The sequence below is a fragment of the Furipterus horrens genome, unplaced genomic scaffold (assembly GCF_987537825.1).
Source record: "Furipterus horrens unplaced genomic scaffold, mFurHor1.1.pri manual_scaffold_8, whole genome shotgun sequence".
Taxonomy (NCBI): domain Eukaryota; kingdom Metazoa; phylum Chordata; class Mammalia; order Chiroptera; family Furipteridae; genus Furipterus; species Furipterus horrens.
This window is the reverse complement of record NW_028327178.1, coordinates 62,934,839-62,953,503: the sequence shown is the minus strand read 5'-3', so window position 1 is coordinate 62,953,503 and position 18,665 is coordinate 62,934,839. Positions and strand designations below refer to the sequence as shown.

The 18,665-nt window shown below is 40.7% G+C and overlaps 1 protein-coding gene and 2 pseudogenes across 2 annotated transcripts in view; all 3 read left to right on the top strand.

Annotated features, from left to right (window-relative positions):
- SYNDIG1 (synapse differentiation inducing 1) overlaps nucleotides 1-18,665 on the top strand; it is a 199,091-nt gene that overhangs the window by 70,853 nt on the left and 109,573 nt on the right. For both annotated transcript variants that reach the window (XM_090285167.1, XM_090285168.1), the window contains exon 2: nucleotides 7,896-8,461. In XM_090285167.1, coding sequence (XP_090141293.1) covers nucleotides 7,982-8,461 — 480 coding nt within the window. In that variant the 5' untranslated portion in view covers nucleotides 7,896-7,981. The remainder of the gene's footprint in view (nucleotides 1-7,895; nucleotides 8,462-18,665) is intronic.
- LOC150003049 (splicing factor, proline- and glutamine-rich pseudogene) lies at nucleotides 94-2,283 on the top strand (annotated as a pseudogene).
- LOC150003048 (high mobility group protein B1 pseudogene) lies at nucleotides 5,508-6,217 on the top strand (annotated as a pseudogene).

The window sequence follows — 18,665 nt, the reverse complement described above, 5'->3', positions numbered from 1 at the left end:
TGTGTCATCCACCATTTTGTGCGAAGCAAGGTGGCCTCCACGTTCCCTAAGTGTCTTCTCCGCTTCTGTCTTGACCACACCTGGATCATGGACATGTCTCGGAATCGGTTCCAGAGCTGTGGTGGTGGCAGTTTCCATCGGCGCGGAGAAGGCGGTGGCCATGGCAGCCTCCCCAACTTTTGCTCTCCGCCGCCAGGCATGGGTCTCAATCAGAACCGCGGACCCAAGGGTCCCGGCCTGAGCCAGGGTGGCCCCAAACCCCCGATCCCGCCACCGCCTCAACAGCAGCCACCACCATAGCAGCCCCACTGCCGCCGCTTCAGCAGCCAAATCAGCAGCCGCCACCGCCACAGGACTCGTCCAAACCCGTCGTTCCTCAGGGACCTGGCTCAGCTCCTGGAGTAAGCAGTGTTCCCCGGCCTCTGACTTGGCGCCACCCGCCACTTCTCAGACCTCTAGGGCCACCACCAGGCCAGGCCCCATCCCGACTTCCCCGCCTGCTGTCACCACAGCGCCCCCCCGAGGCGCCCCCGCCTGCGCCACTGTGCAGCGTGGTCCTCACCACCCTACCTCAGGCTGGGGGTCCACCATCTCCACCCACAGGGGTCCCAGTCCCTGGGCCTAAGCAGGGTCCAGGAGCCGGCGGCCCCAAAGGCAGCAAAATGCCAGGCGGGCCAAAGCCTGGAGGTGGGCATCCCAAGCCACCTTACGGAGGAGGCGGGGAGCCCCGCGGAGGCCGGCAGCACCACCCACCCTACCCCTAGAAGCACCACCAGGGACCCCCACCCAGTGCGCCTGGCAGCCGCAGCGAACACAGCATTTCCAACTCTAAGGGTTTTAAAGCTAACTTGTCTCTGTTGAGGAGACCTGGAGAGAAAACTTACACCCAGTGTTGTCGGTTGTTGGGAATCTACCTGCTGATATTACCGAAGATGAATTCAAAAGACTGTTTGATATATATGGAGAACCAGGAAAAGTTTTAATCAACAAAGGCAAAGAATTTGGATTTATTAAACTTGAATCTAGAGCATTGCCTGAAATTGCCACAGCTGAACTTGATGATACATCCATGAGAGGTAGACAGCTTTGGGTTCACTTTACCACACATGCTGCTGCCCTTTCTGTTCAGAATCTTTCACCTCATGTTTCCAATGAACTGTTGGAAGAATCCTTTAGTCAGTTTGGTCCTATTGAAAGGGCGTGGTATTTGTGAATGATCGTGGAAGATCTACAGGGAAAAGCATTGTTGAATTTGCTTCTAAACCAGCAGCAAGGAAAGCATTTGAAAGATGCCATGAAGGTGTTTTCTTACTGACAACAACTCCTCATCCAGTCATTCTGGAATCACTAGAACAATTAGATGATGAAGATGGTCTTCCTGAAAAATTTGCACAGAAGAATCCAATGTATCAAAAGGAGAGAGAAAACCCTCCTCATTTTGCCCAGCATGGCACATTTGAGTATGAATATTCTCAAAGATGGAAGTCCTTGGATGAAATAGAGAAACAACAAAGGGAACAAGTTGAAAAAAACATGAAAGTTGCAAAAGACAAATTGGAAAGTGAAATGGAAGATGCCTATCATGAACATCAGGCAAAGCTTTTGCGTCAAGATCTGATGAGATGCCAGGAGGAACTAAGGCAAATGAAAGAACTTCACAATCAAGAAATGCAGAAAAGTAAAGAAATGCAGTTAAGGCAAGAGGAGGAACGACGCAGAAGGAAAGAAAAGATGACGATTTCTTAGTGTGAGACGGAAGAACAAATGAGACGCCAAAGAGAGGAAAGTTATAGCTGAATGGGCTACATGGATCCAAGAGAAAGAAACATGAGAATGGGTCGTGGAGGAACAATGAACATGGGAGATCCCTATGGTTCAGGAGGCCAGAAATTTCCACCTCTAGGTGGTGGTGGTGAAATAGGTTATGAAGTTAACCCTTTAGTTCCACCAGCAACCATGCAGTGGTTCCATGATGGGAAGTGACATGCGTACTGAGCACTTTGGGCAGGGTGGTACAGGACCTGTGCGTGGACAGGATCCTAGAGGAATGGGGCCTGGAACTCCAACAGGATATGGTAGAGGGAAAGAAGAGTATGAATGCCCAAACAAAAAAACACAATTTTAGTTGTGACATCTAGGTTTTCATTCCAGTTTGTTTTTGTCTCCTTGTTTAGATACCTATCTTTTAAATTCTTGTATTTTAGTAAGAAAGCTACCTTTTTATGGATGTTAGCAGTTTATTGACCTAATATTTGTAAATGGTCTGTTTGGGCAGGTAAAATTATGTAATGCGGTGTTTTGAAAAGGAATTTTTTTTCCTTTTCATTTCCTTTTGTTTTAAACTGTATAATGTCCCTCAAGTTATGCCAGTGTACTTTGTGCCACTGAATTTCCAAAGTGTACCCCTTTTTTTTACTGTGCTTCAAATAAATAGATAAAATAGTTATAAAAAAGTAAATTGTTTGATATATTTATTTGAATACTTTAAAAATATAGTAAATAATCAACTGTAAATTTTACCCAACTTGTACAATAGGCCAAAACTCGCTCTATATACTACAGAATGATGCCCTTCAACTTCAATGTGGAGAATAGTGACTGTGATCATGTTAAAATGCAGATTCTGATTCAGTAGTTCCAGATAGTACTCAAGATTCTACAATCCTAACAAGCTTCTGGGTGGTACAGATGCTGCCAGTTCTCAGCTGGCACTTTGAGTGGAAAACTATAGAGACCTAAGCTGTGCTTGCCTCAAGATATTTTTTCACATTTGAGGCTTGTGAAGCTAAAGGAGGGATTATTCATATTATATAACACTTGATACCATTTATTTCAACAAACATTCACTGAGTGCCTGCTACATAGTAGGCACTATAAAGGGAAAATGTAATACTGGTTTTTTTATTTTAAGAAGCTCCTGGGCTGGAGCAGGGGTTGGGGAAGGATGCTGACATTAGTAGCTGTCATGTTGGCAGCGAAGAATACAATAGGAGCTATAACAAAAACCATAGCGAGCTGCTATGAGCACATCAGAAAAAGAAGAGGTTACTCTGGCAGGGTAAGAGCCTGCAACTCCATTGAGGAGTCAGAATTTGAACCAAGTATCTTTTGTAAGATATTTACAGTAGATATGGATGGAAGGAGCTAAGTCTGAGAACAAACTGGTCTTCAAGAAAATTATTCTAATCTTTATAGTACATTTAGCAGATCACACACTGGATGAGGGGCCTGATATTGAGATAATCTAGTTGTGAAAGGAGAAAGATCAGAGAAGTGGAGTGTTTGGGCCAGAAATACCCCAATAAGCAGATATACTAGATTGGAAGATGAGCAAGCACAGAGATGATGCTCAAACACATGGTATGCCTTGTGTGTTGCAGGTGTGCAAAAGATCTTGTTGAAATATTTTAATTAATAGTTTTAAGTGCTCAGATTACAAATGTGCCTCTAGAGCTAAATACTTCTTTGTGCCACATAAGCAGAGGTGGCATTATACTTTTGACCTCTCTAAAATTTGGCAGTGTAACATTAATAACAGTGACCAATCTCTCAGTTCATACATTGTATTTTGACTAATCATCGGTCAACTTTACTAAAATGTTTATTTCCAGTTAGTCACCAAGGAGTCCTCTCTTTCTCTTTTCCTTTAGTCAGTCTGAAGTAGATTCCTGTAGCTACCACCAAATAAAATAGTTAAAATGTAAGAAAATGTTTAAATCTCATAGAAAGCCAGAGCACTCAAAATCCCCAAGACAGAATACTTTCCTAAATAATAGTTAACTTGCTGAAGACTTCCGGCCAAGATGGAGGTTTAGACTAACATGCTCGGTCTCCCTCTACAACTAGAAAGGAATACAACTACCTCAAAACAAAAGATAACTAGAAATTCCAGAAAATAAAACTACACAGAAATCCAACGTATAAAGTTATAAACCAGCAGCGCTCGTTGGACAGGTAGGAAGAGCGAAAGTGGGCGGTGCTGTTTGCGGTAGCACCAGGGACAGCGGCAAGGAGAGCAATCCTGGCTGTAGTCGAGCCCCAGCAGCTCCTGACCCCAACGCTGGGGAAAGCAGCCACCGCATTGCCTCGGACCATAAGGCCCAGAGGAGGGAGGATTGATCCCAGTCTCCTAGCGGAGAATAATGGCAGGAATCCGTCTTGGACCCCTGCCCCCACACAAAGAGCGACAGCACCGCGAAATAGGTTGCAGATCACCGCCAGTCACCGGGTAGTGATGACAAAGCACCACAGAGCAGCGAAAAAGGATGTGGGTTGCCGCCAGTCACCGGGTTGTGATGAGTACACAGGCTCTGCCCCCTATAGCCTGCTCCAGAAGCAAAGCAAAATGCAAATCTGTCAAAATGAGGCAGACAACTATAGAAATCCCGGTGACGCAGCTCACCAGGCAACAGATGAAGAATCTGACAGATGAACAAATAAAAAACCTATCAGAGGCTCAATTCAGAGCTATAGGTTTTAGGTGGCTTACAGAATTAACAAAATATTTGGAACAAGATGAAAAAGGACTGAAAGCCACTCATACTGAAAAGAACAAAAACACATATGAGACAAGTGGTGAGGAAATAAAATCCAGGGAGCAAATCAACAAACCAGAATATAGAGAAGGAACAAACAGTCAACCAGTGTGGAAAGAAGAAAAAGAAAGTAATGAAAGTGAGAATTGGATCAGAACCCTCTGGGACAGCTATAGATCGAACATATGAATTATAGGATTGCCAGAGGGTGAAGAAGAAGAACCAGAAATTGAAAAATTAAGTGAAAATATAATAAAGCAGGATTTCCCAAACTTGAGGAAGGAAATAGACTTACAGGTTCAGGAAGCACAGAGAATTCCAGAAAAACTGGACCCAGGGTGACCCACTCCAAGACACATTATAATCAAATTGTCAAAAATTAAGGATAAAGAGAGAATCTTAAAAGCAGCAAGAGAGAAGAAAAGAATCATGTACAAAGGGGTCCCAATTAGACTATCAGCTGACTTCTCAAGGGAGACCCTGCAGGCAAGAAAGGACTGGCAATAAATAGTCAAAGTAATAAAAATCAAAAACCTACAGCCATGAATACTCTATCCAGTGAAATTGTCATTCAGAATAGAAGGGCAGAGAAAGTGCTTTCAGCACAAAATAAAACTGAAAGAGTTCATTAGATCCAAACCACTATTATATGAGATGTTAAAGGGCCTGGTTTAGAAAAAGGAGGATCAAAGTTATGAACATTAAAATGAAAACTGCATCACAAGAACCAACAACAGAAGCTAGGGAATTGAAACAAAGGCAAACTAAATAGGCAACAAGAGTGGGAAAAGAACTATAGGTATGAGGAACATATTGGGGGGAGGTCAGCAGGGAGGGGTAAGGGAGAGAGATGGTACAGGAATTAAGAAGCACAGTAGGAGTATATTGAGCTCCATAGAGACAGCGCCGGGGCAAGTGTGAGCTGGACGGGCACTGGGCAACTCTGTGCTCGCTGAGGAAAAGTAATCAAACATGGGCAAAGGAGATCCTAAGAAGCCCAGAGGCAAAATATCATCATATGTTTTCTTTGTGCAAACTTGCCGGGAGGAGCACAAGAAGGAGCACCCAGATGTTTCAGTCAACTTCTCAGAGTTTTCTAAGAAGTGTTCAGAGAGGTGGAAGACCATGTCTGCTAAAGAGAAAGGAAAATTTGAAGACATGGCAAAGGCGGACAAGGCCCGTTATGAAAGAGAAATGAAAACTTATATTCCTCCTAAAGGGGAAACAAAAAAGAAGTTCAAGGATCCCAATGCACCCAAGAGGCCTCCTTCGGCCTTTTTCTTGTTTTGTTCTGAGTATCGCCCAAAAGTCAAAGGAGAGCATCCTGGCTTATCCATTGGTGATGTTGCAAAGAAGCTGGGAGAGATGTGGAATAACACTGCTGCAGATGACAAGCAGCCTTATGAAAAGAAGGCTGCTAAGCTGAAGGAGAAATATGGAAAGGATATTGCTGCATACCGAGCTAAAGGAAAGCCTGATGCTGCAAAAAAGGGAGTTGTCAAGACTGAAAAAAGCAAGAAAAAGAAGGAAGAGGAGGAAGATGAAGAGGATGAGGAGGATGAGGAAGAGGAGGAAGATGAAGATGAAGAAGATGATGATGAATAAGTTGGTTCTAGCGCAGTTTTTTTTTCTTGTCTATAAAGCATTTAACACCCCTGTACACAACTCACTCCTTTTAAGGAAAAAAGTTGAAATGTAAGGCTGTATAAGATTTGTTTTTAAACTGTACAGTGTCTTTTTTTGTATAGTTAACACACTACCGAATGTGTCTTTAGATAGTCCTGTCCTGGTGGTATTTTCAATAGCCACTAACCTTGCCTGGTACAGTAAGGGGGTTGTAAATTGGCATGGAAGTTTAAAGCAGGTTCTTGTTGGTGCACAGCACAAATCAGTTATATATGGGGATGGTAGTTTTTTCACCTTCAGTTGTCTGATGCAGCTTATACAAAATAATTGTTGTTCTGTTAACTGAATACCACTCTGTAATTGCAAAAAAAGTTGCAGCTGTTTTGTTGACATTTTGAATGTTTCTAAGTAAATACAATTAAAAAAAAAAAAGAAGCACAGTAAGAGGGAATGGAGTAGACAGAAAGAGGTTGAGAGAAATTATATGCACAACCAATGGACATGGACTAAATTGGGGGGACAACTGGAGGGAGAGGGGCTACTGGGTGGAGGGGAGCAGAGGGAAGGGAAATTGGGACAACTGTAACAGTATAATCAATAAAACATATTTAAAAAAATAATAGTTAACTTGCAAAGATGAAAAGCCTGACAAAATTCATTCTTTATTCCCAACAAGCTCCTTTCCCTCTCTCTCTCTCTCCCTCTCTCTCTCTACCCCCCCCCACAACTCTCTCTCTCTCAACCTCAACATTTGAAACCCCAGGAAAAAACAGACTAGGAAGAAACAACTTGCAGGATTTCTTAATTGTATCCTTAATATATAGATGTGTCTCTAAGTCAAGCATCATTAAGGCAAGGACGTTTCTAGTCTGATTCTGGTACTATGCTGGAAGGCTAACATGCATGTGTATTGAGCTAATTCTAATACCTACATTAGAATTTACTAGAATGTGCATGTTCCTCAGTTGGGAATTTTGTCCACATACAATACTAATGGTATATATGGTATGGGTCTTCTCGTCATTTATCTTTTAAATCTGTGTGGGACATTATTATAGACCCTTTCTTCTTTGGGTATTTGTTTGTTTGTTTTCTTGAATAAGTAGCTATGATCCTGAAAGAATCCATCTGTATTACAGATTTTATAGCCTTATTTTCCCTATGGACTGGTTCAATGCTAATGTGATTGGGTTTACCTGTGAGTTTCAGGATCTCTATTGGCCATCTTAGGTTTCTCTAGAGCTGAAATGGTTCCAATTACTTCAGAGCCTCCTTCATTTGGAAGCAAAGACTTTATAAAGATGCAAATAATCAATTTCTGCTTTACTTTGGCTGGCTTCTCTGATAAAGCTTTTTTTTAATTGGAAGATTAGGGCCCTGGATAATGTGGCTCAGTGGATTGAGCCCTGGTATGCGAACCAAAGGGTCACTGATTCAATTCCCAGTCAGGGTACATTCCTGGGTTGTGGGCCAGGTCCCCAGTTGGGGGCATGCGGGAGGCAACCACACATCAATGTTTCTCTCCATCTCTTTCTCCCTTCCTTCTCCTCTCTCTTTGAAAATAAATAATTTTTTTTAATTTGCAGATTAGGTAGGGTTGCAATATCATCTCAGTCTCCTAACAACGGTGCATATTGGCTGATTAGTACACCTAAAATAATAAGGGCCTGGGTGGTTAGCTCTTTTTCAGGTGTGCTTTTTCTTGCCTCATCACTCTGTTTCCTTCTCCTGCAGGAGATATGGGTCCCATGAGGCAAGTGTGACCCTGAAGTCCAGCCTTATAGTCACAGCCTGATGCCCACTTGGGCAGGAAGAGCAGCATGGATGGCTTGATTGAACAGAAGAGTGTGCTCGTGCACAGTAAAATCAGTGATGGTGGCAAGCGGAATGGCTTAATTAACACCAGAAACTTCATGGCTGAGAGCAGAGATGGTCTGGTGTCTCTTTACCCAGCACCCCTGTACCAGAACTGTCGGGTGGTGGGCAGTGCAGCAGTGGCCACCTTGGATAACAGCAGGAATGAGCCAATCCAGCAGCTTCTGGACCCCAGAACCCTTCAGCAGTCAGTGGAATCCCACTACCATTCCAACATCATCCTCTACTCCGAGGGTATGCTGCACTCCTGGGGGGATAGCATGGCTGCTGACTGCTGTGAGACCACATTCATTGAGGATCGGTCCCCCATCAAAGAGAGCCTGGAGTACTCTGATGGAAAATTCATTGACCTCTCAGATGATGACATCAAAATCCACACCCTGTCCTATGATGTGGAGGAGGAAGAGGAATTCCAGGAGCTGGAGGTCAGAGGATGTGTTTGTCATAGGCCTTTGGGAATGAGGTGTGGGAATTTGGTGGGAACTCACAAGTACCTGGCAGAAATTAGGGCATAAAACTAGTATGAGAAAATGAAGAGACAGTGACGCACTCTTGGTGCCCCTTAACTCTTCAATATTTGTTAAAGATAGGAAGAGTAAGAGAGACTAAATGACAAATACCCAGTGAGGGCTTCGGGAATAATTATGATCAGAAATTATCTAAGGTAATAGCTGTTGGGATGGGGTTACAAGTGGATTTAAAAGTTGTTTGCACTAAGAGGTCACTTGTGGACTCCTGCTAACATCTCACCCACAGGAAAGAGGGGTCATTGGCAAAAGTGAGCAAAGTGAAAGAGGGGCACATGGAGTCCTAGGGCAACACAAGGCTAGAAATACATGTGAGGTGACAATTTGGGAAGTAGTTTTGCTGCCACACATGCATGGTTTTCTTAATTTGGCACTCCAAAGTTTCTACTAAGAGATCATTGGTATAGCTAAAATCTACTGGAAGAAGTAGTAGAACCGATCACTTAAAGGGAAGTTGAATTGAATTATTACAGGAGTCACTTTTTCAGTAGACTGAAGAGCAGGAAAAGGTATTTTGATTACATTCTCAGAAATACACATATTGATATGGTGTAACATGTAAAACAGCCTCCGTTATACAGCTCATCCCTTCCCCTTTGATGCAGCCTCCCAAGTGGGAGGGCAAGAGTGCACTGTACATGTCTGAACAAAAGCCATACTTTTGTCAACTAGCAGGTGGGTGCCCAAGCCTGAGGAAGTACAGTAAATCACTGCCTTGAAGGTAGAAGATATTCCCCCAGGACATGAGTGTCAGGGAGAGAAGAGCTAGATTTTCTGGGGAGGCTAGAGAAACCAAGAAGGAGGAGCTTTAGAATAGAATCAGCCCTGCAACTATGGGACACAAGATTGTGTACAAGGTCACTAAAATCATAAGAAATTGATTGGCCAAAGAGACCAGATGTGTCAGAAATGGAGGTACAATGAGAACTGGGAGCAGCTGAAGAGAGATGTTTTAGTCAAAAGAGAAATTCAGAAATGGAAAAATAAAAAGTAATGCAGCAACCACGATGAATGGAGCTAAAAACCAGCTGACAGGGAGCAGAGTGAAGTTATTGCAGTGGGAAAGGCTATGCAAGGAGACATTCACATCATCTGATTATACCTGTTAAGCAGAAGAAAAGAATGGAAGTTCTGGCAATGCCAGAGTTTTGAGAAAGTAGGGAGAATGTTTTGGCTTTTATCCAAAAGCCTCCATTAAGTGTCCACTGTCTTCCAAGGTCTGAGGTTCTTGGTGGAAGCAAATGTATAAATGCTGTTTACATGCATAAAATTTAGGAAGTAGATACGCAAAAATGAAATTTCAGCATAACACAGGAGTTATGATGATAGACTACCCAGTCTGATCTGAGAACATCTAGAGGAGGGATGAGGCTCCTACATTGCATCTTGAGGAGTTTTGTAAAACTCCTTTAGAAATTCTGTAAAAAAAAAAAAAAAAGAGGTATTTTTACAGCTACATTCTTATGGGATAGCTAAGACACTCTTCATTCTATTCCTATAAATGGAAAAAAAAACCAAACTAATGACTGGTTAGAAGTGTCAATATACATGCAGTGACTGCTCTAATGTTTATTCCTTTTTCCATTACAAGAAACCATAAAGAGGCAGGTAAAAATAACATTTACTGCATAAGAAATCACCCAAAACTCAGTGGCTTAAAACAACAACTACCAACTTATCTCATGACTCTCAGAGTCAAAAATTTGTGTGATTTCAACCAAACAGATGTTGCTCTGCTGGTCTCATTTGGGTTTCCTCATTGATCTGCGTTAGCTACTGCTCATGCAGGCAGCCCTGCTTGAGAATGTTGTCTGACCATTGGCTGGGGTGACAGAGGTGACTGGACCACATGTTTCTCATCACCTAGCAGGCCACTTCATCACATGGAAACCGTGGTAGGGATTCCAAGAGCAGCAAGAAGAGTGAGTCCCAGTGTGCAAGGGCTTTTCAAGTCTTTGCTTGTGTAACATATGTTATTGTCATATTGGTCAAAAGAAATCAAATGGCCAAGCTGAAAGTCAGTGTGGGAAGGACTATTTAGGGTGACAGTACAGGAAAATGGCAACAAGTTGAGTGCTAATGCTAATAGCAGTCTACCACAGGACTAAATCTGGACTATTTGGCATAAATTTTATTTATTTATTTATTTATATTGTTTTTCAATTACAGTTGTCCCATTTTCCCCCCAATTACTCCCCCCCATCCAGCCCATCCCTTCTCCCACAGTCATTCCCCATCCTGTTATGCATGTCCATGTGTCATTTATAATGTTCTTTGAGTAGACCCTTCCCCTACTTATCCCCCTTCTCTCTCTACCCCCTCCCCTATGATAACTGGTATTCTGTTCCTTGTTCAGTTTTGTTCATTTGTTTGTGTTGTTCATTAGTCTCCTATATCAAGTGATATCATATGGTATTTTTCTTTCATTGCCTGGATTATCTCACTAAGCATAATTCTCTAGTTCCATCCATGTTGTCACAAATGGCAGAAGTTCCTTCTTTCTTTCTGCTGCATAGTATTCCATCGTGTAAATGTACCACAGTTTTAATCCACTCATCTACAGATGGGCACTTAGGCTGTTTCCAGCACTTGGCTATTGTAACAGCGCTGCTATGAACATAGGGGGGTGCATAAGTTCTTTTGAATTGGGGTTTCAGGATTCTTCATGTATGATCCTACCAGTGGAATCACTGGTTCAAAAGGTAGTTCCATTTTTAGTTTTTTGAGGTAATTCCATACTGTTTTCCATAGTGGCTGCACCAGTCTACATTTCCACCAAGAGCGCACTAGGTTCCTGTTTCTCCACATCCTTGCCAGCACTTGGCATAAATTTTTTAAAGATAATATAATTGGACAATGACAACACTCATGGTTATATTATGACTGAAACAAAAACACACAGCACATATTTATCTGGAGCTCTTCTCAGAAAGCAGTGCTACTTCAGACAAATGAAAACAAAAATGACTTTAACTTCTTGGGTAATTCTATAGCTTCACTTGGTTTATAGCAAATTGATAATGTTTCCTGAAAACCACGGTTTTTAGAAAGCCATTGCCCAGGTTAAGAGCAGAAGCCCTTGTTGCTGGAGTTCCTGTTTACTAGACAACCTGTTCCTTATCTGTCCCTTTATCACTCTACATGGAGAGGTTTATCTCTGGCATTTATAATGGAGGCTTCCCTGATCCAGAGAGGTTTGTTCACCTGACACACATTTTTGGAAGACCATACAGAGTTTTCAGTTTGCCTTCTATATTTTAGTATTAATATGACTGGGTTCTGTAGCTAATTTCAAGAATATTTATGGAAAGGCCTCAGAAATTATGCTTCGTCCTGTTATACTATAAGACAGTGAGCTGTTAGTTACAGTTAAGGGTCAGTTGTGGATTGTATCATGCGGTGGGAGATCGCAGGGCCCACTGAGGAATTCGCAGGAATGCAGAGGTGGCTCTTCATCACTCAATATCCTGTATTCAATACGACCATAAAGGCCACCCTCCTAAGGGCACTCTGGCTGCATAATAAATTGGTCCTGGTACCCCACAGCTCTAGGGCCTCTTTCCTGGTATTTGCCCACTGTGTCATCCAGTTCCCAGCTGGAAGTTAAAACTACAGCTTACAAGAACACCAACAGCAAGAAACTACTTCTCTTTTTTTATACAAATAAACTCAGAGTGATTGTGGGCACAAGTAATAAAGCAGGTCGATGAAGTATAGAATTTGAGTTTAAAGTTATGAAATAAAATGGGTCAATTTCAGGGCTTGAGAGACCTAACCGCCCTCCTGCTGTTAGAGATGCTTATCAAAAGTTGAAAGGTAAGTTCTTACTATTTATTTGTGACAATGCAAAACTTTTAGGGACCTAGCACACATGGAAACCATCACTTAGAAATAATGCCCAAGAGGATTGAGCCTTCTTTTCACCAAAACAAGAAAAGAGAAGGAAAACTTGTTTATGGAGAACCTACTCTGTTCTAGGCCCTTAATGCACATTCTGTCATCCGACTCTCACATCAACACAGGCGACTGATACTATTACTGTCCCACTTTGCACATGAGGAGACTTAAGTTTGGGAAATTCCAAGGTCACACAGTTGCCTTTGCTGGCAGCTCTTCAATCTGAGGCAGGCTGATTTCAGATTCTTCTCTTAATGCTGTTCTTTCTACATGAGAAAAAATGTGCTAGAGTGAGCTGCTATTTCTGAACCTACAAAAATAGCATGAGGAGACAGTGCTGGGTAGTTAGAAGACACTTCTTCACTTCTGTGAATCCTCTGCTATGGCTACCCAAAACCTTTGAGTATTCCCTCCCATTTAAAAACTTGAAATATGTTGGATAGGACTTCACAAATGCAATGTAGCACTACATATGCCTCATTCATAAATATGAACAAATATAAGGACTCAATAGACAGCCCAGACTTCCAGCCAAGATTGAGGCGTAGATATACACAGTGCATCTCCCTCCACAACCAAGAAGGAATACAACTACGTCAAACCTAGAGGTAACAAGAAGTTCCAGAAAATCAGGCTGCATGGAAGTCCAACAAACAAAGATATAAAGAAGAAATACTCATCCAGACAGGTAGGAGGGGCAGAACCGAGGTGGAGAGGGTGCGGTGTGGTGGAGGCAGCAGCGGGCCAGCAGAAAGCATAGTCAAACATTTAAAAAAGTCAAAAGGGACACCTGGAGAGCACTCCCAGCACCAGACAAGACTACATAGCTCATGGTTCCAGTGCCGAGGAAAATCAAGCCTCATTGCTTCTGAATGTGCAAAGCAGTGGGGGTTGGGGCGGAGGCAGATACTGCCAGTCTCTCAGTAGAGTCCACTTGGTTAAAGGGTCCCCACAATCCTAGAATGTCTGAAAACCCACCCACTCTGGGAACGATGGTCAGAGCAACAACTAGAGAGGCACCAGTCCCATACGGAAGTGGGAGAAATGCCTAGAAAAGGAGCGAGTGTTGAGCAAGCAGCATTGTTTTCTCTCAGACTCCTCCCACACACACATCGCCACAACTTGGTGAAATGGATTGCCTTGTACTGATGGATATTTAAGGCTCTGTCCCTTACAATGTAACAGGTGCGACAGCTCTACCTAAGACAGAGAGGCAAACAAACACTGGAGCCTGACAAAATGAGGAGACAGAGGATTAAGGCTCAAAATGGGGGATGGATCTAGGTTCCGGTGGGAGAACTAAGAGACGAGGAGATAAACAACCCAACAAATGAGGGTATAGCCAATCTAACAGATACAGAGTTCAAAACACTGGTGTGTAAAGATGCTCACAGACTTGACAGATATGCTTAAGTATGGCAAACGCGTAAGGGAAGAAGTGAAGGCTATGCTAAATGAAATGGAGGAAAATCTACACAAAACCAATGGTGGAGGGAAGGAAACTAGGCTTCAAATAAATGATTTGGGACCTAAGAAATAAAAAAAGTCAACCAGTACAGAATGAGGAAACAAGAATTGAAAAAGTGAGGAGAGGCTTAGGAACCTTTGGGACAATTTTAAACATGCCAGCATCTGAATTGTAGGGGTGCCAGAAGGAGGAGTCAGAACAAGAAATTGAAAGTTTATGTGAAAAAATAATGAAGGAAAACTTCTCAAATTTGGTGAAGGAAATAGACATACAAGTCCAGAAAGCACAGAGAGTCCCAAAGAAGCTAGTCCCTAAAAGGACCACACCAAGACACATCATAATTAAAATGCCAAAGGTTAAAGATAAAGAGAGGATCTTAAAAGCAGCAAGAGGACAGCAGAGTTACCTAAAAAGGGATGCCTATAAGATTTTTAGCTGAAATCTCAAAAGAAACTTTGTAGGCAAGAAGTACTGAATGTGATGAAAAGCAAGGACGTACAACCAAGACTGCTTTGTCCAGCAAAACTATCATTTAGAATGGAAGGGCAGACAAAGTGCTTCCCAGACGAGGTAAAGCTAAAGGAGTTCATCATCACTGAGACATAATTATACAAAATGTTAAAGGGACTTATTTAAGAAAAAGAAGATTAACACTATGAACATCAAAATAACAACAAACTCACAACTATCAACAATTTAATCTAAAAAACAAAAACAAACTAAGCAAACCAGAACAGGAACAGAATCATAGATATGGAGATCATTTGGAGGGTTATCAGCTGAGGGGGAAGGAGGAGAAATGGGGAAATAGTGCAGGGACTAAGAAGCATAAATGTTTGGTACAAAATAGACAGGGGGAAGTTAAGAATCATATAGCAAAGGGTGAAGCCAAAGAACTTATATTCATGACCTGTGGACATGAACTAAGGGGAGTGGGATTGCTGAAGGGAAGGGTTGTACCAGGAAGAGGAGAGCAAAGGGGAAAAAATTGGAACTTCTTTAATAACATAATCAATAAAATATACTTAAAAAAAAAGAAAACCCAAATGCATGAATGAAACAGAACACCACCACCAAAAATAAAACAACTGACCCAGAGGGAAAAGAAATAATTCAGAGAACACTGAAGAGATTTTTGAAAATTACTTTTAATATTCCTTCTGAAAATTAAAGGGGTTAATTGAGGGGGTGCTTTTATTTGTTTGCCACATTGCGCTGGCTGGAACCTCTAATACAATGTTGAAGAGAAGTGGTGAAAGAAACATTTTTGCCTTGCTCCAGATCTCAGGGATAAAGCATTCAGACTTTCATGCTGAAGCATAGTGTTGCTGATGTTCTTAATCAGTTATAGGAAGTTCTTATTTATCAGAAGTTTGTTGAATATTTTTTTTAATGTTTTTTATTGATTATATTGTTACAACAGTTCCAATTTTCTCCCCCCTGTTCCCCTCCCCCCAGCACCCCCCTCCCCCAGCGATGCCCCCCAAGTCCATACCCCTGGTTCGTAAAAATTAACTATCCCCCCCCTCTCAAATACCAGGACCCTTTGTAATCTTGTAAAGGACAATGGGCGAAGGTCTCAAGCTCCTCTAGCTGCTTCAAGCTGGACATGGTCGTCGTCCTACCTACCCTTGGGTCCAGAAAACCCCAACATGAGTGGGGGTGTGGAGGGGAGGGTGGCCTTCCCACATGGGGAAGGATCGCGCAGACTCCAGGTCAGTTGGCTGTCTCCGGTCAACGGCGTGCTTGGTTCAACAGGCGGGTGTCCTTGTTGTGTTCTGAGGGCAACAGATTTGGCGAAAAGGGTTAAAAGACATCATTCAATCCATAACTACTAGATGACAAAAGGCAGGGATTAATTTTTCAATGTTCCATATTAGGGAAAAAAAAAGTTTCTTTGTAAGAAGGTGTGCTAGGCACATCTCGCCTGTTGTTGAATATTTTTTAAGATTAAGAAGTAGTGTTTAATTTTGTTAAATGCTTTTTCTGTATCTATTTAGATTATCATGTATGAGGTTTTGTCTTTTATTCTATTAACACAATCTATTAAATTAACTGATTTGCAAATATTAAACCATTCTTGCATTTGGGGGTTATATCCTCCATGGTCACAGAGTATATTTCTCTTTAAATATTGTTGGATTTAATTTGCTAATACTTTTTAAAGAACTTTTATTTCTACATACATGAAAGTTATTAGTCTATAGCTTTCTTTTGTGTGTGTGTGTGTGTGTGTGTGTGTGTGTGTGTGTGTGTTTTAACTCTATTATCAGGGTAATCCTGGCCATATAGAATAGGCTAGGAAGTGTTTTCTTTACATTTTCTCAACAATTCTGTGTGATATTAGTATTATTTCTTTTTAAATATTTATTAGTAGTCACCAATGAAGCCATCTAGGCTTGGACTTCTATCTGGGAAGATTTTGATTACTTATTTGCTTAAATTTCTTTATTATTTTAAGTATATTGATAAAAAAATTCTTCAACATTCATTTTTTCTTGGTTTTGTATAAGTAATTTTTTGTCATTCTAGGAATTTGTCCATTTTATCAAAGTTATCTAATTTGTTGATATAAAGTTGTTCATAATATTCCATTTAAGTTTTTTTTTACATTATATTCAGTTAGTATGTATTCCCTTTTATCTTATTTTGGTAATTTGAGGTTTTCTGTCTCCTTTTTTGTCAGTGTAGCTAAAGTTTATAAATCTTGTTGATATTTTTCAAATAGCCAATTGCTGGTCCCATTGATTTTCCTCTGGTGTTTTGGTTTTCTATTTTATTGATTTACACTCAGATTTTATGCTATTCTTTCTTCATCTACTTTGGGATAGATATCCTTTTTATATAGCTTCTTTAGCTGGGAGCATAGTTATTAATTTGCGATATTGTTCTCCATAATGTGTGTTTAAAGCTATAATTTTCTCTCAAATACTGTTTTAACTGCATCTTGTAAGTTTTGATGTTCTTTTCTTTCATTTTCTCTTAACAAACTGTTTTTTAATATTGATTGTGATTTCTTCTTCTACTTAGTTATAAAAGTGTTGTTCAATGTCCAGATATTCAGGGTTTTCCCACATTTTTCTTATAATTTATTCTTAATTTAACTTCATGTGGTTAAAGTACATAATTTGTATAATTATTCTTTTAAATTTACCGAGACAATATCAGGTCTAATAAATAATGTATTCTGGGACTGTGTAATGTGCACTTGTGAAAAAATGTGCATTCTGAACATTTATTAGGTCAAGTTGATTTATCAAGCTATTCATGTCTTCTGTTCTTGTTATTCTGCCTGGCTTTTCATCAATATTGTCATTTTATTGCTTTATGTATTTTGGGGCTCCATTGGAAGGTGCATGTATATTTATAATTTTTTATCTTACTAAAGTATTGACCATTATAAAATGTATCTATTTAATGTATCTAATACTATTTCTTCTTTTCTGTCCTATTTTGTGTGATAACTTTTTCCATATTTTTGCTTTGAATTTATTTTTGTTTCAAAATTTAAAGTGTATCTTTTATAGAAAACAAATAGTTGGATATTGTTTTTTAAATTGTCTTACAGTCTCTTGTACTTTGACTGAAGTGTGCAGTCCAGTTGCATTAAATGTAACAACCAGGGCCCAAGTATGTCTCCTTTAGTCATGACATTCCAGTCAAAGTCTTAGTAAAAAAAAAAACCTCTATTAACAACTTTTGTTATTAGTTTTATGCAAAGAAACTTATGTCATTACTTACTTCTTTAGAATGCCAAACTCTGGAGGGATTAGATAGGGAGAAAAATATACAGTGTGAAGGAAAATCCTTGTCCTTCTAATATTCGCTGAACTTGCATTTCCATTCTTTATATTTTCATTTTTTCCCCCACTAAAAATTTTTGTTTGTTTGTTTTTCCATTACAGTTGTCCCACCTTCTTTCCCCTCTTGCTTCCCTGTACCCTGCTCCCCCTTCTCCCACATTCAGTCCGCACCCAGTTGTCCATGTCCATGGGCCATTTATACATGTTCTTTGACTAGACCCTTTCCCTTCTTACCCCCTTCTCTCCCTCCCATCTACCCCTTTATTACTGTTAGTTTATTCCTTGTTTACATACCTCTGGTTCAATTTTGCTCATTTGTTTGTGTTGTTCATTAGTTTCCTGTAATGGGTGATAGCATAAGGTATTTTTCTTTCATTGCCTGGTTTATTTTGCTAGGCATAATTCTCTTTATTTCCATCCATATTGTTGCAAATGGTAGAAGTTCCTTCTTTCTTTCAGTACTTATTCATTGTCATTTTCCCCCTTTGTACTTGTGTTCCTCTCTGTCTCTCTCTGTTTCTTCATCTTCTTAAAGCAGACCCTTTAGCACCTCTTGCAATGCTGGTTTGGTGGAGATGTATTCTTTTAGCCTTCTTTTGTCTTGGAAACTTCTCATTTCACCTTCCATTTTGAATGAGACTCTTCTTAGGTAGAGTATTCTAGGTTGTAGGCCTTTGTTTTTCAGTGCTTGGAATTTTTTTGACCATTCCCTTCTGGCTTGTAGTGTTTCTGCTGAGAAATCTGATGATAGCCTTATTGGAGCTCCCTTGTATGTTATTAGTTGTTTCTCTCTTGCTGCTTTTAGGATTCTCTCTTTGTCTTTCAATGCTAGGGAAGTTTTCTGTCATTAGTTTTTCAAAGAGGTTTTCTATTCCCTTGCTCTTCTTCTCCTTCTGGAATTCCTATGATACAGATACTATTACGTTTCATGTTG